This window comes from Myotis nattereri (assembly GCF_964212035.1).
Source record: "Myotis nattereri genome assembly, chromosome: 4".
Lineage (NCBI taxonomy): Eukaryota > Metazoa > Chordata > Mammalia > Chiroptera > Vespertilionidae > Myotis > Myotis nattereri.
In genome coordinates, this window is record NC_138079.1 from 45,500,718 (window position 1) to 45,524,400 (window position 23,683).

Consider the following 23,683-nt stretch of genomic DNA (forward strand, 5'->3'; position numbering starts at 1 on the left):
TGACATGGGCCAAATAAACAAGGTTTAAGTTTATGTGGGCCGCAAAAAAACAAAAGCTTCAATTTTCATAGAAACATAGGTTTATTTTGATAGAGACGTGCTGAATACAAAGGGCTGAAATAAATGAGTAATCATTAACATAAAATAATAGAACATTTTAATAAACATTAATATTTTTTCTTGAACATTAACTTACCATACACTAAATAACTGCACAAATTAATAAGCATAATGCAAATGAAACTATTTTTCTTGTTCTCCGAAAGTGAAATACTTCCTGTTACACACACCAAACAAGTCAGTACAAGACTAATGATATGACAATCGGCTGCTAAAATATCCGTTGCTAATAGTGGAGAGAAAGGCGTGTAAGGAAAATGAAGGTAACATGATTATAGTAATCAGTCATTAGCGAATGTTGTAGTTCGTTATTAATAATCATGTATAACAGGATATTGTGAAAATTAAGTTACAAAATTTTTATTAAAATATTTCTTACATATCGTTATATTGGCTGGGCCACAAAAATATTCATTGTGAGGGCCGCAAATTAGACATGCTTGCTGTACACCAAAGGGTGGTAGGTTTGATTCCCAGTCAGGGCACAAACACAGGTTATGGATTCAATTCCTGGTCAGGGCACATGTAGAGGCAGCTGATGAATGGTTCTCTCTCACATCAATGTCTCTCTCTCTCTCTCTCTCTCTCAAATCCTATATAATAAAAGCCTAATATGCTAAGTGTCTGGTTGTTCAGTCATCTGTTCAACCAAACAAAGCATAATAATGCTAATGATATGCTAAGGCTGCTCAACCGCTCTCTATGACTTGCACTGGCCACCAGAGGGCAGACGCTCTGACCGGTAGGTTAGCTTGCTGCTGGGGTCCAGCTGATCAGGACTGAGTGAGACAGGCTGGACACTCCCTAGAGCCCTCCCGCAGCCCCTCCCCGGCTGGCCAACCTCCTGTGTTCCTCCCCGGCCCCAATCGCACAAAGGATGTCTGACTGCTGGGCCTAACCTTTCAGTCAGACATCCCCCGAGGTTCCCGGACTGTGAGAGGGCGCAGGCCGGGCTGAGGGACCCTACTCCTGAGTGCACAAATTTCGTGCACTGGGCCTCTACTCAATAATAAAAAAATGTTTAAAAAGAGTAAGGTGAAAGCCAGGAGGCATATTTTGTGGTTATGTATACAACTCTTTACTAAATATATGCACTGTAAAAGATTAGCTGGCTAGAACAATATAGAATCCCTGACAGAAAATTCCAGATCAGATAGCTTAACACTAAATGTTTGAACCTTGTATGTTAACTTTTGTGAAGAAAGTCTTTATGAAGCATGTAGTATACTCTGTGTCTTCTTTAACATGTTAAGCGCTAAGCCTGTTTTGTCTTCCTTTCCACTTAGCCCGTGATATCCGATTTCACCGATATGCTGGCGGCACCAGTGACTGACTGGTCTGGACGGAAAGTATAGTGTCAGTCACCGGTGACTGACATGGTGCTTAACGTGTTAAGCACACTCTACAGGGTGAGGCAAAAGTAGGTTTACAGTTCATATAAAAAATAATACAGTAATGTATATACATAAAAGCCTAAGCGACTAGACGACCGGTCCGTAGCTATGATGTGAATAGACCACCAGGGCACAGAAGCTCAATGCAAGAGCTTCCCCCTGGTGGTCAGTGCATTCCTATAGCGGGAGTGCCCCTCAGCTGACAGACAGGTGCCAGAGGTCAGGCTCATGGCTGGTGAGCGCAGCTGCGGTGGTGCAAGCCTCTCCCACGGACACTCCCCCTGAACACCTGAGTGGCAGCGGCTGGCAGGCACAGCAGGGCCAGGATAAGCGGGAGCGGTGCGGTGCCCAGCCCAGGCTTGGGCTCCTCCCCAGCTGCCTGCCGCTTCTTGCACCATGTTCTTATGCAGGATCCACACGGACAGCGGGCTGGAGCCTGATGAGCTGGCAGGTAAGGCCGGGTTGTGGCGGTGTGGAGGTCCACTGATTCCCACAGGCCAGGCCAAGGGATCCAACTGGTGCACAAATCCGTGCACCGGGCCTCTAGTTCATAAATAATAATACAAGAATAATCTCTGTGTTTCATGAACTCACAACTGTAAACCTAATTTTGCCCCACCCTTTATATTCCCCCTTTTCTGAATATGTTTCATAAAGCCCTAAAAATTTGTCAAATATGTTTTGGAGGGCCAAGGGAGCTCTGGTGGTAAACCACAGGGACTTCCCCTCACCTCTTCTTTCTCATTCCCTGAGCAGTTCAACATTTTACTATTTTGTTTGTTAGGTGATTTCTGCAAGATTTCATATGAAGAAAGAGTTCAACAATAAAGTGAAGTTTAAGTCCTTTGAGAAATTCTTGTGCAGTCATATTACCAAGGAAGCATTGATTCATGTGAGCAGTCCTTTTTTAATACAATAGACATAAATACCATGGATAGGTAAATGGATAGAGGCATAGGCACATGCATGGAAGTATATGGTGTGGGATATTTGAAAAAAATATATGTGGCAATAAGTTAATATCATTATAGAAATAGGCCACTTTTAACCACTTACATTTTTGAGAAAATGTAAATCATCTTACTTAATACATGGATACAGGCATTTGGAAAAGACATTAATGCTAGAGAAAATAGAAGGCAGCAGGAAGAGAGAAAGATTAAACATGACACGGATTGACTCCATATATAAGAAACCACAGGCATGAGTCTACAGGAGCTGAGAAGTACTGTTGAGGACAGGATATTGTAGACATCACTCATTTATAAGGTCATCAAAAGTTGGATCTAACTCAATAGCATATTACACACACAAGCATTTACAAAATAGTTTTCCAGTTTTCTTAGAAAGGTCAATGACAAAAGCCCTCCCCACTTTTGCATATTTTTTGTCCTTAATTCAAACGCTTTCTTTGAAAATATTTACATTTTACATTCTAAAAAAATGTAAGTACCTGTAATATCTGGCATATTCTTTACCAAATAAAAATTTTCCTATTAAATATATATCTCCTAAACTTAAAATAACAGTAAATATAATCCCAATTAAAGGAAAGTTTTTAAAAGAAATGTTTCAAACTAACATTTAAACTCCTTGTATAATTTACAAGCATTCATTAAATTTTAGATTGCATAATCATTACATTTTTCTGCAAATTAGACTTGATTCATAATTATTTACATTATCTAATTTTGTATCCCAATGCAGATTTGATTTGAGTTTTTCATACTTCCATGTGTGAGAATTCATGATATGAGAACCATTCTTTTCATTTATTGCACAATAAGAATCATTCCTTAGGGAATTTTACACATAGAAAATGCAATTTGCCAATTGAGAAGGCTATTCATGGGGTTCACATTAACTTAACAAACATTGAAATATCAAAACTGAAATTTTTACTGGACTCTGTTAGGCTACTTCTATTAATATTTATAGGAATAATATTACAATAAATATATTTATTTGATTTTCATATGCTTTTTGAACACAAAGACTTATTCTGGGGCCTTCTCACAAATGGTTTAAGGATTTAAGAAAACAGCAACCTTTTTACATATCATCCACTGTCATCTCTCTGCAAAGTAAAAGCACAGCAAGTTAATAAGAATTTCAAAACTAATTTATATGTTATAGAAAGTTTAGAGAAAAATACACATATTCTATATAAATAAAAACAAATATATTTTAATATATAAATGTATCATAGTAACATGTACACATCAAACTTACACAATATTACATGTCACTTATATCTCAATTTAAAAAATCATTGTTTAAAAAAAGACATTTTTAAAGCTTAGTAGTATGAATTTTCTTTTGGCATAGTTAGGAATGGCAAATAATTTACCTATGAATGCAAAATAGAGTATCTGACCTCTGGGAGATTACATATCTGCTAGGGATAAAGATGTAGTCATATGGGAAGGTAATGACATATACTCATATATCTTATGATGGTAAAGGCAACACTATAGGATCCCCAAACTCCCTGTAAGCTGACGTGGTGAGGCAAGATTTTAGGGAGTGGAGGCTTTCTGTGGTTCACTGCTGTAATGAGGGAGGATTGAAGCTGCATGGAGAGAGGAAGGAGGCATTCTATGCAAGGAAGCAGTACAGTCACTGGTTGAGGCTTGATGGGCCCTGGTGGAGATTAATCTAAGGGAGTAGCAGCAGTCATAGCTAAGTAGGAAGATGGGCCAGAAATGGGGAGTGTAATAAAGAAAAAAATCCTCCTGGCAGAACGATAAGTTTAAAGAATTCAGTATCATGTTTTCACGTTTATTCTCTGTACCCCTCTGTGGCAGGCAGAATAATGCCTCCTTTCACATCCCCAAAGATATCAACTTTCTAATGCCTGGAATCTGAGAATATCTTCCTCCATATAGTGACATGTGAAAGAGGAAGGTAGAGATGGTAGGCTAAATAATAGTCCTCAAAGATATCCATGTTCTCATCACTGGAACTTATGAATTTACCTTATATGGCAAATGGATTTTGCAGCTGAAAATTAAGGATATTAAGAAGCAGAAATGATCCTAGGTTATCCAGATGAGCCCTAATGCAATTACAAGGGTCCTTATTAGAAGGAGGGAGAGGGAGATTTCAGGCAGAAGAGAAAGAGGCTATGTGATAGAAGCAGAGTCACAGAGAGAAGATACTAAACTACTGATTTTGCATGCACAGGAAGGAGACATAAGCCAGGAAATGCAAGAAATGTAGCTCTAGACACTAGAAAAGGCAAGGAGATGAATTTACTCTAGAGCAGCAGTTCTCAACCTGTGGGTCGCGACCCTTTGGGGGTCAAATGACCCTTTCAGAGGGGTTGCCTAAGACCATCAGAAAACATATATAATTACATATTGTTTTTGTGATTAATCACTGTGCTTTAATTATGTGCAATTTGTAACAATGAAAATACACCCTGCATATCAGATACTTACATTATGATTCATAACAGTAGCAAATTACAGTTATGAAGTAGCAACGAAATAATTTTATGGTTGGAGGTCACCACAACATGAGGAACTGTATTAAAGGGTCTCGGCATTAGGAAGGTTGAGAACCACTGGTCTGGAGCCTCTGGGTGGGGGTGAGGTGAAGGGGAGCATAGCCCTGCCAACACCTTACTTTAGCCCCATAAGATGCATTTCAGACTTGTGGCCTCAAGAACTGTAAGAGAATACGTGTGTGTGTGTGTGTGTGTGTGTGTGTGTGTGTGTGTGTGTAGGCCACCACTTTTGTCATAATTCAGCCACAGAAAATCAATGTACGCAGGCATTAGGTGCTCATGAAGTTGTTGGAAAGCCTGGGACTGGGCTCCAGGGGCCTCTAGAATCATCTGCCTCACACTGCTATCAGAACACAAGAGGCCACTACCATAACTAATCCAGGTGCCAGGAAGCTCCTGTGCATGACAGCCTCAAATTTGGTAAATGGTCATGGGACTCTGTATTCCGGCCATCACCTCTGCCACACTGCCTGACACTTAGCTGAAAAGTGGACACAGGAATCTGCGACAGAAAAGCCTCTTACTCTGCATCAAGACTGCTTGCTGGTGGGCGGAGAGAAACAGAAATGAATCAAGGTGTTCTTTGCTTCATTTTCACCTTCCAGATATCTTGGTAGTTTTACAGAGGAGAATGGGAAGTGGTTTTTAGCTTCCCAAGTCCTGCAGTGGTAAAAAGTTATTCTGGAATGCAAGTGGAATAGAAGATGAGCAGAAAAATCCACAGAATTCAACACAGAGCGTTTGAGGTTATTTATATGACCATTCTATGTTTCACCATTCCCTATGTTTTTATAGACCTTCCTAAGAAATATGAATTAAGAAAATTAAGTCAGTTCATGCAGCAACATGGGTGGAACACCGATTGTATGACAAGCATCATATGCAATCAATGTGGGGAGAGACTAAAGAAAGAAAAGACGTGGCCCCCATTCTTATAGAGAGTACGTGCTTAATGCAAAGCAAAACTGATACCGGCATGTAGTTAATACAGGATAAATTCTGTTCGGAAGTTCTGAGTGATACAAGTAAGTTGGAAGTGAATTCTTCATAAAGGAGGAGAGTTTTGAGTCTTTGTTTTTTGAGGAGAGTAGAAAATGCATTTCGGGATGGTGGAGGACATAGCTTATCTGCAGGATGGAGGAGGTAATATGAGTGATTCTAGGTGGATGATACAGAAGTTATGGGAATGAAAGTGCTAAGATTTATGAAGTTGCTAAGTAGCCAAGATTTATGAGGAACTGGGTTTTCGTAGTGAAATTATTGACTTAGTAAAGTCATTGGAATAAGCTCTGAGAAAGGAAGTTAGGAAACAATACTTGCAAAATTCATTTCAGGATGCTGAGGTGCCATCCAAAGGGCAAAAGGCAAAACTCTGACATCAACTGCTGATGAGGTTTGACTGGAAAGAGACCATGCTGTAGATATATAAATAGCTACTTTTCTTGTCTTTTTAAAGTAAAAATCATATATGGAGGTGGTTAAAAGGTAGTATAGATGTTTAGAATTAAGAATAAAAGCCTCATACTCTACCCCACCTCTGGACCATTTCAGAAGGGCTCTATTAACTTTCTCATATATCCTTTTTGAAAGCATTTTTTTCTGACATAAAGACATATAGTAATGTACACAAATGGGATCATGGTGTATGCCCAGTACCTGACCTGCCCATTTAGATCTTTTCATACCAGCACATTTACTAATAGATCTAACCCATCCTTGGTAATAGCCCCCAATTATATGTCATTGTACAGATTTCCCATGATACCTGAATCAGTCTGCTGCTGCAGGATTTTATGTTGGTTGCTATCTGCACCCATTTACCTCTCTGAGCTTTATTCTTCTCCCACTTGCTCATTCTGTTCCAGCCACACTAGCTTTCTACATATTCTCCCAACACATCAGTTGTAGTCCTGCTTTTGCACAAGCATTCCTCTGCCTACAGTGTTCTTCCTTTAGATATCGACTTGCTTCTCCTTCACATCTTAGCTCCCATTTCATCTTCTTGGTAAGACCATCTTTGATCATACTATTTAATATTGTAATCCCATCCCACTCCCAATCTAGTTCCTTTTTAAATCTTTCTCTACTGAGCATTACATTCTCTAAAATATTATGTATAATTCATTTGTCTCTTTTTTTCACTAACACATCAGTTTCATAAGGATAGCATGTTTTTTGTTACTAATACCTTTGTGAGAAAAGAATTACTAGATATCTCATGTACAGACAAGAATATAAGGTTAAATAAAATCTTATTCTTCATCAATATTATTTTTTAATCACATCCTCACTTCAGATACCTCCTTTTTATACTCAGATATCCCCTAACAGTGGAAACTTTTCCTTTAGTAAATGATACTTTAATATACAGAGTGGGCCAAAAGTAGGTTTTCATTTGTTCATATGGAAAATAATATAATAATTAATAAATAATAAAACAAGAATAAACTCTGTATATCGTATATTCCCAAGTGCAAACCTACTTTCCCCCCACCCTGTATATTTCTTTTAAAAGCATAATCATAGACCTAAAGGGGGGTATAGGGTAGGAAAGGAGGCATATGTAATGCTTTAAACAATAAAGAATTTAAATTTTAAAAAATTAAAATTAAAAATAAGTAAATAAAGGCATAATCATAGTACCTGGTAGACACCAGTTTTTAAAAAATCTGTATTAGTCAAACAAATAAATCATATCTCTTGCTCCAATAAAAGGATAAAAGTAATATAACCCTATACATTGATAATTATCTTTTAACACCATTTTTAGGTAAAATGTGGCCTAGTGAAAGAAAATAACTTAAAAAGATAAAGTTCTAATTGTTAGTGAAATTGTTATGTGTAAAATAGTCTGCATTTTCTGCACCCAAAATGGAAATAGTAATTTAAATGCGATAGATGATAACAACTTTCAGTAAATAGTGTTGTTTCAATATTCAGTAAACAATAATTTTGAGCAATATAACTACAATAAATATTTGTTTCACTTCATTTTTTTAGAGTTACGAAATTTGCCACAAATTTCATCAGCTACTGTGGAATGACATAGCAGAATACATCAAGAAAATCTCTCTTTTGATAATAAGTGTTATCAGAGCTTTTCGATTCCCCTCCTTCATGGAAACATTTAATGTTATTAATACAGAAAAACTTAGATTGAATTTGTTGTAGTCTTATATAGTTTGTGAAGCCACAACATAAAAATAACCTTTTATTTTTCAAATTGCTGTTAATTTCAAGTACATTAGGAGACCAAACATACAAACAGCTTGATATCTCATAAAGTATACAAGTGAATTAGATATGTTCACTTTAGAAGCACAGGTATGGAAGGCTTATTTCATAGCTTTAACTAGAATTGTGGAATATAGATAGGAATGTAACATAATTGCAGAGGTGTAGCGTTTTCTGAAGAATGGCCTATGTCAAAACATTTATCATTCAATATCAGGATGCAAAGAAGTTATAATGTGTTGTGGTACTGTCCCTCATTACCCATGATTAAATCACACCAAAATGGCACAAAAACCAGGAAATCAGTTAGACATTCACTAGAGGCATTCACAGTCAGTATCTAAGAGAGCCAATTGATTTTTATGAGTTAGTGAATATTTCATTATCTAGTATCTATGAAGTTTAAGTAAAACAATCCTTTTACAAATAACCACAAACATGTGATTTATATTTTTAGTTGGAAAAATATTGAGCTTGTACTGGTTAGCTATTTTTCATTTTACTGTATGATCTACATTTTCACATTTAAAAGTTGCTTAATTATTTGTAATTCGTGCTGATTGGAGAATTTTTTCCATATTTGATGTATGCATAATCCTTTAATACTGTTAGTTGTTGAATGGGAACTTAATTATAAAACAAATTCAATTATTTACTATATATGGCCACTAAATAACATTACTATTATTCTGTTAAAGCCCCTAGTCAGTTTTTCTCAATACTGAATTCTACTGAACACTATCAACTCATAATTTTGCATGACTTTTATGCAATTAAAACCTCAGTGAAATTATGTATATATTTGTTTGTCCCACAATTAAATAGCATCTACTCTGTGCCAGGTAATGTGCTAAGGACTGAGATGACAACATGAATAAGATACCTCCCCCCTCACTGAGTATGATAGGCTAAATAATTGTTCCCTAGGATGTTCATGTGCATGTTACCATATATGGCAAAAACTTTGTAGATTTGATCAGATTAAGGTTCTTGAGATTACTTTACGATTGTACTGGAGTATTGAGATGGACCCAAATGCAATTGCATGTGTCCTTATAACTGAAGGTACAGGGAGATTAGACAGAGACAGGAGAGAAGGCAGTGGGGCAATGGAGGCAGATTAGAACGGTGTGGCTCCGAGCCAGAGCATACTGCAATCTCCAGAAGGTGGCCGAAGCAAGGGAAAGATTCACCCCCGCCACTATGGATGGATCCCGGCCCTACCAACCACTTGATTTTGGCCCAGTGATACTGATTTGGTCTTCTGGACCAGAACTGTGAGACAGTAAATGTGTGTTGTTTCCAGTCACCAAGTTTGTGGTAATCTATTACAGCAGTCATAGGCACTGAATACACTGAGGCACTAGACCAGCGGTTCTCAGCCTGTGGGTCGCGACCCCTTTGGGGTTCGAACGACCCTTTCACAGGAGTCACCTAAGACCATCGGAAAACACATATATAATTACATATTGTTTTTGTGATTAATCACTATGCTTTAATTATGTTCAATTTGTAACAATGAAAATACATCCTGCATATCAGATATTTACATTGTGATTCATAACAGTAGCAAAATTGCAGTTATGAAGTAGCAACGAAAATAATTTTATGGTTGGGAGTCACCACAACATGAGGAACTGTATTAAAGGGTCGCAGCCTTAGGAAGGTTGAGAATCACTGCACTAGACATTTAGTGAAAGAGACAAACGCAAAGCTAATAATTATGGTTCAGTGAAAGCCCTATTGAAAGGGTGTGGAAAAGGAAGTGGGGGTCCAGGGGTGGAGCATTAATCCTGGCAGATCATGTTCTATAATGCTACTTAGAGAATATGAACTTAGGCTTAAAGTAAAAATAACAGTTTTCCAGCCCGACCATCATGGCTCAGTGGTTGAGTGTCGACCTATGAACCAGGAGGTCATGGTTCGATTCCTGGGTTGTGGGCTCGATCCCCAGGTGGGGGCATGCAGGAGGCAGCCAATCAGCGATTCTCATCATTGATGTTTCTATCTCTCCCACTCCCTTCCTTTCTGAAATCAGTGAAAATATATATATTTTTAAAAATAACAGTTTTCCAAGCAAGGAAGATAATGCAAAAATACAAAAACAAAAAAAGCGTGGTGAATTTTATAATAACAAAACTGTATTTTGAAATGCATATTTTATTTTAGGAAATAGTAACCCCTAAAACAATTTTCTTTGATTTTTAAAATTTTGATTAGTCCTACTTATCAAAAATGAGTATAAATTTTTTTAAAAAGGAGTGCAAGGCTATGAAGCATTCTTGGAAAGAGTGATATCATATACACTATGAATAGATAAAGGAATATCCTATTGTAACAAAAGTATAAAGAGTAATTATTATCTCTTGTCGTTGCCAGAAGCTGAGGATTTTTGAGAAGTTATTATATGGAAATTTTGATTAAAGCATCTCAACAGTACCTTAGCTTAATGAGCTAGGGAGAGATTATTTATTCTACTTATACAAATAATTATCAGCCTCTTAGATTGTAATAGAAATAGACAACACTTTCAATAAAAATATTTCTCTTCTCTTTTCCCATTTTATTTGGATTATAAGAATTTTGCCTAGAAATTTTTGGCCAAGGAAAAATAGAAAGAGGTAATATCTCTGTGTTCTTTTGTCAAAATTAAACACTAGAAGTATTAAGGATGACTGAACAAAACATGTGATACTGTGTTGGGTAATCCCTAGAAATTTTGTAGACTGGACAGAACTTGAATGAGTTTTAAAATCTATTTTCAAAGTTGATTTAAGTGCCTGAAAGAGAGAATGGTAAAGAAAAGGTGTTATAAATCAGATGGAGATTTACTATGATGTGAATCAGGTATCGGTGATTTGGTTGTGAGAACAAAGAGGGGGACCAAATACATCATAAAGGACAGTTGGTTTATCCAGGACCTACAAGAAAAGTAAAAGTAAAAAGGCAGATGTTGATTTTGTTTCATTTTCCAGAGCCAAGAAATAGCATTAGCTAATTACTAGATACTGAGAATTTTATTCCTACATCCTTCACAGCATTATCAAACATTTCAATTTTATAGGTAAAAAGGCATAATAATGGCATTGCACAAAGCACTAAGGGATGAAATTTATAAATGATGTCTTAGCCATATTCACTTGGTTTCCTGTGGAAGCCCAGCATTTACTCCCCTCCTCAGCATCTCCAGCTCACCTGAGGGCCATGTAGCTCTCAAGCCCTCCCCAGGTCTCCCTGCTTCTGGCCAAACACTTGGCAACTGGAGCCATGCCCATACTGCAGTTAAAGATAGGTTTGTAAACTCAGCCAGTCAGGGAGGTCTCACCTCGTGTATTATTTTGGCAGAGGATTTTATGATATAATTGTCTCCAAAACCAGTCTAGAAATCATTGCTCAATATGCAAATAGACATGGAACTGAAAGAGGTATTAGAAGTCATTTACACAGATGGCAATATTGTTTGTTTCTTTGTTTTTCATCAGTTCTGTTGATAAAACTCTAAAATATTTTATTCATATCCACCAAATTATGCTTAAATAATGGGTGGCATGTAGTTTAGGAAATTCATTATTCCTATGAGCATAGTTTCTTTCTCTTTTTCCCCCTGTGTATATCATTTGGATAATAACCTCTAGGAACAATACACATGCTAATATTCACTTATAGAAAGATTCATTTTTAAATACTTTACAATTTCTACTTTTCATTTTACTGCAAAACAAAATATTTCTGCAACTATTCTAAAAATATATTTCTTTCTCAGTTTTATAATCAGATATCCAAAAATTTTATGTTCATTGGTAATACCATTCATTTATATAGAAATATACCTTTCCATTAATTTTCAAGGATTTTTCATATGTTCTATTCATTGGCTACCCTGTTAACAAAAATATTGTCTTATTCCGTCTTTATCTCTCTGGCTTCTATCCATGCCAGCCTAATCCTGGACATTTCAGTCATTCCCAAATTATTTGGTCTGCTAGTCTCTAGACAAGAAATTACTCCTGTTTGTCTCCATTTGACAATAATAGGGAAACTAGGCTGAAAAGTAGCTACCATTTTAATCAGCCAGTATACCAATGTGAATTTTACAAAAATCACAGTTTTGGGGATACTATGCTAATTTATATAGAATTATAACAGATCTCATCCTTTCCCCAATCTAACAGGTGTAAGAGAAACAGTAGAATATCAGCTTCAATGCTTTTTCTTTTTTTAAGTATAAGCAGTAAGATTGTCTTTTGCTATTCCTATAGCTTTGTGTGTGTGTGTGTACCATTGGAAGAAGGAAAATACAGTTTCTATTCTAGGAAAAAAAAACAATATGCTGTGGTCACTAGCTATAAGACTTTGCTAAGATTGTGACTATTTGACACTAGGTAATCAGGTAGTCACCTTAGGAGAGTAAAGATTTTGATTGACTCAAGATAATATACCTTGTTACCATCTAAAATTCAAAAAGAAGCCCACTCTGTAAAGGCAGACTAAAAACCATTTAAAAACAGACTAGGGAATTCAGAGGTTGATTTCAGCCTTTGGTAATCATGTAGAATAGAATCTTCCCCTCCCTCCCCACCCCTCCCCTCCACACACACACACTTTTTTTGCTACTTCCACAGATCAAATGAACACTCACATGATTTTTATTTTATTTTAATTTTTGTAGAAGTTGCCTCCTACCACAGTGAGGAACAGAACAGTCTTTTTGACATGGTAGATATTTCCTATTCTACTCCCTATTACAACCTAATTCCAAAGTCAACATTCCCCTTCTGCCTCATAATCAAAGCTATCACATAGTTGAGTTTACTGTACTTTTAGAAATTGTAACTTTACCTGCTTTCAGTCAGATTCTCATTTTATTATTAATAGGCCATTTTCCTCCAAATTCCATTTTACTTAGTTACTCTTCATAATAGAATCTGTCTCTAATTTTTAAAGCATAATTGAAAAAAAGTAAGTAATCCTTCTAACCAAGCTCAAGCCACTTCATATTTAATATTCTGTATGGGAAAATCCATTTTGGATCTATATGTTCTACTGACATCACATTTTCCATTCTTCCATTTGGAACTACAATATGGTTTATTTCTTGAGGTTTTGCTTCAACAAGTGTAATTTTGTCATTGCATAACATGAGTTTTTAGTACTGTACAGTTACATTTCTTTTGATCTTTCAGCAAGTACTTTTATCCAGAAAACAGCTTGTAATCTATTTCTTTCTCTTTTTTTGAAAATATATATATGTATTTAAGATATATTTTCATTGATTTCAGAGAGGAAGAGTGAGAGAGAATAAGACAACAATGATGAGAGAGAATCATTGATGGCTGCCTCCTGCACTGGGGATCGAGCCTAGGGATCGAGCCTGCAACCTGGGCATGTGTCCTTGACTGGAATCAAACCCAGGACCCTTCAGTCCACAGGCTGATGCTCTATCCACTGAGCCAAACTGGCTAGGGCTGTGACCTATTAGAAAGAAATAGAACATCTAAAGAAGCATATTAAGCATCCCATGAAAGTTTGAAAGTAGCAAGCCCCTTTCTTAATTGCTTTCCTTCATTTTTAAGGGATTGGTAAGGAACTCTTATTCCTGTTCCATGGATAATTATTTCACAATTAAGAATACACTGTATATTTTTTAAATCAGTAGTTTTTAAAAATACTTAATGACATAACAATCAAAAGCAAAATATAGCTTAAAAATGCTTTTCAGGCCCTGACCGGTTTGGCTCAGTGGATGGAGCGTCGGCCTGCAGACTCATGAGTCCCAGGTTCGATTCCAGTCAAGGGCATGTACCTTGGTTGCGGGCACATCCCCAGTAGGGTGTGTGCAAGAGGCAGCTGATCGATGTTTCTCTCTCATTGATGTTTCTGACTCTCTATCCCTCTCCCTTCCTCTCTGTAAAAAATCAATAAAATACATTTTTTTTAAAAAAAAGGAAAAAATACTTTTCAGGAAAAAAGTTACTACCTTTTTTATTTGTCTTGCTTATAGATATATCTACACTAATAAAAGAGAAAAATGGTAATTGGCGTACGGCGATACCGTTTTCATTGGCTAATCAGGGCTATATGCAAATTAACTGCCAACTAAGATTGGCAGTTAACTGCCAACAAGATGGCGGCTAATTTGCATATGTAGGCACAATGCAGGGAGGCGAAAGGGAAAGCAGGAAGAAGCCCCCTGCCACTGACAGTGATCTGAAACCCAGGGGGGAGCTAAGAGCTGGGGGGCAGGGCAAAGGCGGCCCTGGGGCTGCCTTTGCCCTGCCCCCCAGCCATGATCGGAGAATCAGGCGCCTTTGCCGCCCTGGCCAGTGATAGCAGGAAGTAGGGGTGGAGCCAGCAATGGGAGCTGGGCATGGTCGAAGCTGGCAGTCCCAGGAGCTAGGGGTCCCTTGCCTGGGCCTAAAGCGAAGCCCACAATCGCGGCGCCCCCCGCTGCCACTGCAGGTCCCCGCTGCCCGAGCCAGACGCCTAGGCCAGAGGCGTTAGGCCTGGGCAGGGGCGGAGCCTGCAACTGCGGGGAACTGGGGGTCCCCTACCCAGGCCTGACACCTCTGCCGGAGGCCTCAGGCCTGGTCAAGGGGCCGACCCGGTGATTGGTGATCGGAGGGTGATGAGGGTCAACTCCTCTGGCCGAGGCATCAGGCCTGGGTGGGGGGCGGAGCCGGGGATTGGGGGGATATGATGGTCCCCTTGCCCAGGCCTGAAGCCTGGGTCAGAGGCGTCAGGCTTGGGCAGGGGGTGGAGCAAGCGATCAGAGGGAGATGGGGGTCCCCTGCCCAGGCCTGATTCCTGGGCCAGAGGCCTCAGGCCTGGGTGGGGGCCAGAGCCAGTGATTGGGGGGAGATGGGGGTCCCCTGTCCAAGCCTGACACCTCTGGCGGAGGCGTCAGGCCTGGGCAAGGGGCCGATCAGGCGATCGGAGGGTGATGGGGGTCAACGCCTGAGGGCTCCCAGTATGTGAGAGGGGGCAGGCTGGGCTGAGGGACACCCCCCACACACACACCCAGTGCACGAATTTCCTGCACCGGGCCCCTAGTAAATAATATAAAGTAAAATTCATGATTCTTAGGTGTATAGTTTGATGAATTTTGGCAAACATTACAATCAAGCAAGGAAATATTTTCACCATCCCAAAAAGATTTTTCACGCCTGTTTTTAGTCAATCCTCTCTTCCACACTCAGCTCTAGCAACCACTGATCTGTTTCAATAGTTTTGTTTTTTCCCCCAGAATGTCACATAAAATCATACAATATGTAGCCATTTGAGTCACTTCTTTCATGTAGCAGCATGCTCTTGAGATTCTTCCATGTAGACATGTGTCAGCATTTCATTGCTTCTAATGAGTAGTACTCTGCGTGTGGATGTATCATGTTTGTTTATCCATTCGCCTTATAAATTCTTTCACTGTTAATAATTATGTTATTATTATAAAAATGTAGCTATTATTTTAAAGTACTTACTATGTGCCAGATACTATGGTAGACTTTTAATATAACTTAAATGATTTAATGCTGCAAATAACAACATAATATTTTTTAAACAATAGATCCAGACTTTAGATTAAAATCCCTTCTCCTCCTCTTAATAGTTTTATGGCCTTCACAACCTCTAGGTTTACACAACTGTGTAAAGGAGATGATAATGATAATACCTCATAGGGCTGTTGTGAAGATTGAATGGGTTTGTACCTATAAGCACTTTTAACCGTGTCTGGCTCTTAGTGTCTAGTAAATGTCAGTTATATTTTGTTGCATACTTTTAAACAGCCATATAAAGTAGGAGTTAGTATCCCCAATTTAAAGAGGAAACAGGCTCAGAAAAGTTTAGACTTCCTCAAAATCACATGATCACCAAAGTGATAGATCCATAATTTTAACCCAGCCTTATCTGTCTTCAAACTCGGTACACACTGCATAAAAAGACACTACTTATTATTAAATTGAAACCACTGACAATTGAAATCTCTCTCTGACAATGTGGCAAACTAGATAATCCGAGGTATCCTTTCACTAAAATACAACTAAGTCCTATACAAATTACAAATGTTTTTGTGGGTTTTTTTTTGAGTGCACACAAACCTGAATTTGAAGTTACTGGAATTCTTTCAGGCCAAGCAACAAGCTGAAGCCAAAGCAGGCACCTTGCTATGGGAGTAAATGACCGAAGAGCAGGGCTGCCTGATATAGAAATGCTGCTTGAACACAGCCATTGGAAGACTGCCTTAGGCCTCTAGGACCTTTGGGTAGTGCCCCCTGACTCAGTGAGGAAAAACACACAAATCCTTTTCAGAAGAAAGACCTTAGGTTTTTCAAGAACACGTTATTTTAATATTATTGAACTTTTCTGCAAAGTAAATAAGAAAATATTCCCAACTAATTCTTTAAGGCTAACATAAGTTTGATTCTAGAACCAAAAAAAAAAAGAAAGAGTTTGACAAAAAAATTACAGACCAATTTTATTCCTGAGCATAGGTACAAAAACCCTGGACAGTATTAGAAAACTGTATCTAGCAATGTATGTTTTAAATATATATATATATATATATATATATATATATATATATATATATATAGCATTCAAATACGGTTCAGTATGCTGTCCCAAGGACCTAAGTTATTTAAAAATGAACTGTCTCTACCTCAGCCTCACAGTACAGCATGGACATTTGGGTACAATACTCTAGATGACTTTGAAGATGTGTGCTATCTTGCAGTAGTTTTCTAACCAAAGTATTCCGTAGAAGTAGACTTGGGCCAGCTGGTTTTCTTTGTTTTAAAGAGTCTCTTTGAAGCAGAAAATTAACCTCTTCTTAAAAGGTTTTGCTGTTAACTAAAGAGTTCCATTTCTATGTCAGACAGTGCTCTGACACATGAAGAAAACAAGCAAATCGATTATGTAAATAGGTAGACAGCTTATGAAACACAGACCAATGACCCTTGGAGTTCAGAGGATCAATGTTGTAAAACATAGATACTTCCTGACAGCTTGCACACAGGCTCTGTTGATCTGCAGGGAATCCTTATATATTGACTCAACGTTTAAACTATATGCAGAGATAACATTCATAACAATTTAGGAGTGTAAGGTATTGTAAATGAATATTTATCCTAACAGTCATTATATAGGTATGGAGGAGTTGTGTGGCCACTAAACATTTTCTTTTCTGTTGAAATAAAATCCTAAAAGGAGAGAATAAAATGTAAACTTTATTGGCACAATCGTTACTAATAAAAGACAGCCATAGACATCTCTCTGAAAGACATTTGACTGAACATGTATAATTATCACGTATCCCACAAGGATAATACAGCAAAGCAGCAGCAGCAGCAGCCGAGTTTATATTTGAACATCTCAGAGTACCCATTTTTGTATTTTCCACTACTTCAGGATGGACAGTACCATATGGCTTCCACATAAGTGGACCTGTTACTAATAAACGAGGACTGATGTGTCATTACGTTTTCAGTGATTCCTCTGTGAAACACCCTGGGTTATTTTACATGGAAGCATCTGGTTCACATGTGTACAGTGGTTATTCTGTGGTGATTGACAACTGTATTCCTCCTCTAAAGTCCCAGTTGCACAGATGTGAGCTCTTACCTTCTTATACAGACAAAATCTGCATTTGAAAAATCTTTACCTCGATCCCATATATGAACATCTCAATTTCCTACACATGCGCACACATACAACACTTTTACTGTGACTGGAATATAATATAAGCATTTCATGCAGTGTATTTCAATTGTTGAACAGATGTATGTCGGCGTCTTTATCTCTTTTTATGTTTGTTTATACCATGACATCTGTTTTAGATTGTAAGCTCAAAGAGGGTAGTGACCATGTCAATTTAATATTATGCAGACAGTGTCCAGTGGAGCATAATTCACTTTCAAATGCTTGCTAAGTATTGTCAATCAAGGCGGTGATGTTAATGACTTTAAGGAAAAATAGAGCTTATAATCTGACTTTAAGCACACTTTTCACTTTAAGAAACGTTTGCTGTAATTGGCCCTGCTTTCAATTTCACACGTTATAATTACCCAGGGAACACATAAAGCTGTGTTGTTTTGAACAGAATTAGTTTATTTTATGTTAGAATAATTCTTTAATGATGTGTGGTATGAGATCTCAAAGCGGCAGAGTTTAGGCCCTGGCCAGATATCTCCATTTGTTAGAGTGTCATCCCATACACCAAGGTTGTAGAGTTGATCCCCTATCAGGGCACATACAAGAATTAACCAATGAATGCATAAGTAAATGAAACAACCAATCTCTCTTTCTCTCTCTCTCTCTCTCTCTCTCTCTCTCTCTCTCTCTCTCTCTCTCTCTCTTCCTCTCTGTCTAAAAATCAAGTTTTAAATAAAGAGGCAGAATTCAAGGCAAATTTCATAAGGGATGTAGCATTTTATTTTTTATTTTATTTTTTTAAATTTTTTTAAAAATATATTTTATTGATTTTTTACAGAGAGGAAGGGAGAGAGACAGAGAGTTAGAAACATCGATCAGCTGCCTCCTGCGCATCTCCCACCGGGGATGTGCCCGCAACCCAGGTACATGCCCTTGACCAGAATCGAACCTGGGACCCTTCAGTCCGCAGGCAAATGCTCTATCCACTGAGCCAAACCGGTTTCTGCAGGGATGTAGCATTTTAGCTGACTCTTCAAATGTAGGTAGGTTTGGGGCAGGAAATAATGAAGGGAAAGACATTTGAGGCAAAGGAAAAATGGGAAAGGAGTCATGCCTTGACCATTTATAAATTGTGAGACCTTAGGTGAGTGAGTCATTCAAATACCTAAAGTTTTGGTTTCTCATCTGGAAAGTAGAGACCATAACAGGACATAGGGTTATTGTGACAATTACATGAATAAGGAGCTTAACACAGTACCTGGAATAAGGAGAACATTAATAATGTTGCTATTACTCTGAGTGATAGACTAGCAACTTTGAATAGACTTTCAACAGAATTTTGATTGAATTAAAAAAAAAGACATATACTAAAATATCAACAAGTGAATGGACAGGATAATTTTTATTTTACTTTTTCTGTTATGAAGTTTTTGAATTTTTTGTAATATGCATATGCTACTTCATACACCAAAAAATAAATGATTCTGTTATTCCTTGCATTCATTAGGATTAATATAGGATTTAGAATTTCTGTATTTGAAACCTAGTCATCTTCTTAAGAAGCAAGTAGGGTAATTCATTATTTCTTTTAACCAAATGTTTATCTTAAGTAGTAACTATTTTATCCGAAGAAACATTTCAACACCCAAAGTAAGTTAAGAAGAGGAGATAATTACAGAACATGTAGTTTCACAACTTTGGATGAAACCTAAAAATTTAATAGATAATTTGTTACACCAGCAGCAAGAAACTAAACAGCTGCATCCACACTGGTGAAACTATCACTCCTGGTTGCCATTTCCTTAGCAATCTCTAACCTCCATCACTGGATATTATTTTCTTCCCACCTTTTCCCCTCTTTTCTTGATAGCCAGAAGTAGAGTTCTGCCTTCTTTCTTTGTGTGTCCTTATTTTCCTTAATTGCACCACTAGGTTGTATTTTTAGTGTTGGCTTTTTTTTCAGAATAGTAAATATTATATTCATGGGAAAACATACCGGCCAGGCAGGATGATGGACTTTTCAGAATTTATAACAAGTTTGAAAATAAATATTTGTCATTTGTAAAAATGATTACGCTTCTATTTTGGTTGTGGGGAGAACTCTAAATTTACTCTGTTGACTTACCAGGGATATAAGAACTGTAGAAAAATGATCTCTATTCATTGAATGCAGTTTGTTGAGCACCTATTATGTACTAGGTACTAAGAACAAAAGAGTCTAAATCTATTTAAGCTCCTCTTGACTTCAGAAGGAGATGGGAATCATAAATGGAGCGCCAGGAATCTATTTCCTTCAGACTTGTCACTTCAGAGGGGTCCTTTTGTCTTATGCTAATTTTTAAAAATTAAATGGATCTCTGTGTTCTGGTTGTGCAGTGTCTACAGACTGCAAACAAAATTATACAGGTTTTTCCAGGTCTGACTTTTTAATTGAAATACTTCAATTCTCTATTTTACTAAAGAGAGAAATCAACTCTTGAGACATTTATGGCCAGAGAAAAATGTTCAATGTGTTTTGAGTTGACATTAAAAACTTATGCATGTATAAATTATACTTTTATTCTGTATTGTATCATTTTATTCTCCTGTGGACTATATTTTTAAATATTTAATTGCATGTCACAATAATTGTGTCCCTCTTTATGGTTATTTTAACATTGGCACTCCCAGAGGGTAGTAGTTGTCATGCACCTTAGCATTTCAGTGAAGGTGATGTTGTCTGAACTTGGCTTGCTCAAGATAAGATAGGACACGCCCCAGGTCTAGTGGCAGCCAACCATGGCTAATCAATTGTATGCAGTCCTGAGGCCAACAAGGGTCCTGTGTGAATTTATTAACCTGTGCAGTAAGTGTGGGTGTAGGCTTTTTGAAATACTCATAATCTCAAAAGCATCATCAATGTTTGGGGATTTTAAATTGGTTATTCTTTTAAATTAAAGAAGCCATTAGCAGGAGCTCTTTCGTAGTTTACACAATATTAGCAGCTAATATTAATAGTTCAACTGTTTTGTGAGAAGTTATAAGCATTTTCGTGTTCAACACTTTGTTTAAGCTTTAGACTATCTCCGAGGCAGATATTATTTTATCAGTTTTCCAGGAGAGAGAACGTAAATCCAGTTAGGTTAAATAACTTGCCTAAGGTCACATAGCTAATAAGAAATAGACCGGGGTTCAAATCTATGTGTCCTGACTTCAAGCCCTTCTCGTTCAGCCACACCAAGCTGGGGTGGCTCCTCTGCCTTTGAAGTTAGAAATATTACTCAGTATTGCTGGGTTGACTTGACCTAGTCTTAATTGCCCCTGAAGGCACGTTAATTGTGAATATTAACATGTTTTATTTAGGTTCTATGAAGGACCACTGACAAGGTTTATACAAGGTATAAGCTGTTCTTAAGCTGCCCTTCTGATTGAGCTATTTACCCTGCAGCTTTTCAAGGTTTTTTTTTAAAATTGGTTTTTGAGACCAGTTAACAGTCAGTGACTATGCCTTTCGTCCTAGGACTCAAAAAGAACATTTACATCAATAGAGAGGTCAATTGATTGAGGTAGTAACGGCAGTACTGAAACTGAATAAAATTTAGTTACTAAATGAAGATGTGTAGATTATAAGTGTAAATATGAAGGTATGTGGATCAACAACTGCTAAAATGTGAAATCATTGTTAGTTTTATACACCCACTTATTATCAAATGACCACTAAAGGGAATTCCTGGGATTGGAACTTTCTACTATTGAGATTAAAACACATATTAATAGGTAGAATTTAAGGGAGGCAAAGGGAAATGAAAATTGGGATAGAATAATTAAAGAAATGACTTGAGAAACCATCCTGATCTTGGCATAAAAATACTTAGAGAAAGAGCTTATTGTATGTTTTTACCTTAATCATGAGTATTGCTGTTGTAGGCCCTTGAATTTTTGTGACCCAGAATAGCAACAGGTTAATTCTAAAACAGTTAAAGTAATTAAATTCCTTTCATCTTTCTTTATGTTCTAAAACCAATTCTGAAAGAGGAATTAACTTGTATTTTACTTATGTATCTCTTAATTTTATTTTACTCTACATGGAATATTTTAAAAATAAAATCATCCTGATTTTCTTTTTCTCTAGGCTTGATCCTCCACTACCAGAGACTTTGAAAAAGGAGCTCAGCTCAACTGACAACATGTCGTTAGAGACTCTGAAAAACAGTAGTTCCGGAGACCTCTTTGATGAGATTTAACTGTCCCAGAAAAGTGCTTTGATGTTCACTAGACTATGTTTTCTATTCATTTTTTTAAACCGAAAAAAGTGAAATTTCAACTCAGCAGCGGCTATTACTTCATCTTACAATTTAATTACATACACACTGAGCTGAAACCATTGTGCAAAATGGATTACACGTGTGTATGAAGATATGATTTGATGACAGTGGTACATTATTCTAAACTATTCATTCAGCATGCCTATAATTATATAAAATCTCACTTTTTGTTGCAAAGGACACATTTATCTTATTCAGTTCACACGTATTACATGTGCGAGCTGTCTAACATCCTGTCTAGGAAGATTTTGGAAATATGACAAATAAAATGTCTACAGGTTTATGTGTTTTTTTAACTACTGTATTCAGAATAATTATGTCTGAGCGTTTTATTTGTGGAATGATGTATAAAACCTATTTTTAGTTTGTACACAAACAACCTTAAAATCTGATGATACAATTTCTGATGCATTCAAGATTTCATATTCTTAATAAAATATGTTACTTAGCTTAACTTTTTTTCTTTACTATACTAACAGGTCTTCATAAAGTGGTTACTGATACAAATGTACCCCTCTTTATATATTTTTTAAAAACATGGAAATTATTGATAAAACATTTGTTTTACATGTATGGGACCTTCTTTGGTGACAAGGACCTTGTATTCACATTTCATATTCACCTCAATGATATCTGCAACAACTTTTTAAAAAAATTCAGTTCCTACTTTCTAATCTCTCATTTCATCTTCCTCTCTCCAGTTGGATTTCCATTCCTTCCATGCTACTTAAAGTTAAGAGTGATCTCCATATTGATAAATCTAAAAATTGTTCCATTCTCATATTACTAATCCTTTCAGCAACATTTGATAGTTAAACACTTCTCCTCAGTAAACATTCTCTTCATTTGACTTTTGCAATAATATATGTTTTTTGTGTTCCTTTTTCTTCCTGGCCACTTTTTTTTTTTTTAGGCTTCTTGGCTGAGTTCTTTTTGCCTAAAAATCTTCAGCCTTCTTGTTTTATTACTTCCATTATCTCCCTAAGTTATCTGTGGTTTTAAATATCATTTATATGCTGATATTTACAAAATTAGAGTATTAAACTATAGTCACATATATTTATACAGGATGAGGCAAAAGTAGATTTAAGGTTGTTTATATGGAAAATAATACAATAATGAGATTGCATTTCTGAAGGTTTTTATCAGCTTAAAATTTATAATTCTTGGCCCTGGCATCCGATAATATGGCTCAGGCTACCTTAGGGAAATTCATGAAAGAAAAGTCACATCTCCAGAAGAGATATCTTATGTAGCATTAAAAGGTCAAGAAACTACTTTAGAAAAGTTTTTCTTTTTTTAATGGTCTATCACTCAAACTTATAAAATACTCCATCATATCTGGCCAGTGTGGCTCAGTGGTTGAGCGTCAGCCAAAGACTAGGAGGTCATCGTTCAGTTCCCGATCAGGGCCTGTGCCCAGGTTGTAGGCTCAATCCCCAATTGGGGGTATGCAGGAGTCAGCCAATCAATGA

At 37.0% G+C, this 23,683-nt stretch overlaps 1 protein-coding gene across 2 annotated transcripts in view; it reads left to right on the plus strand.

Annotated features, from left to right (window-relative positions):
- XRCC4 (X-ray repair cross complementing 4) overlaps window positions 1-22,662 on the plus strand; it is a 194,817-nt gene extending 172,155 nt beyond the window's left edge. For both annotated transcript variants that reach the window (XM_081089762.1, XM_081089761.1), the window contains one exon: window positions 22,016-22,662. In XM_081089762.1, coding sequence (XP_080945888.1) covers window positions 22,016-22,127 — 112 coding nt within the window. In that variant the 3' untranslated portion in view covers window positions 22,128-22,662. The remainder of the gene's footprint in view (window positions 1-22,015) is intronic.
- Window positions 22,663-23,683: the final 1,021 nt, after the last annotated feature.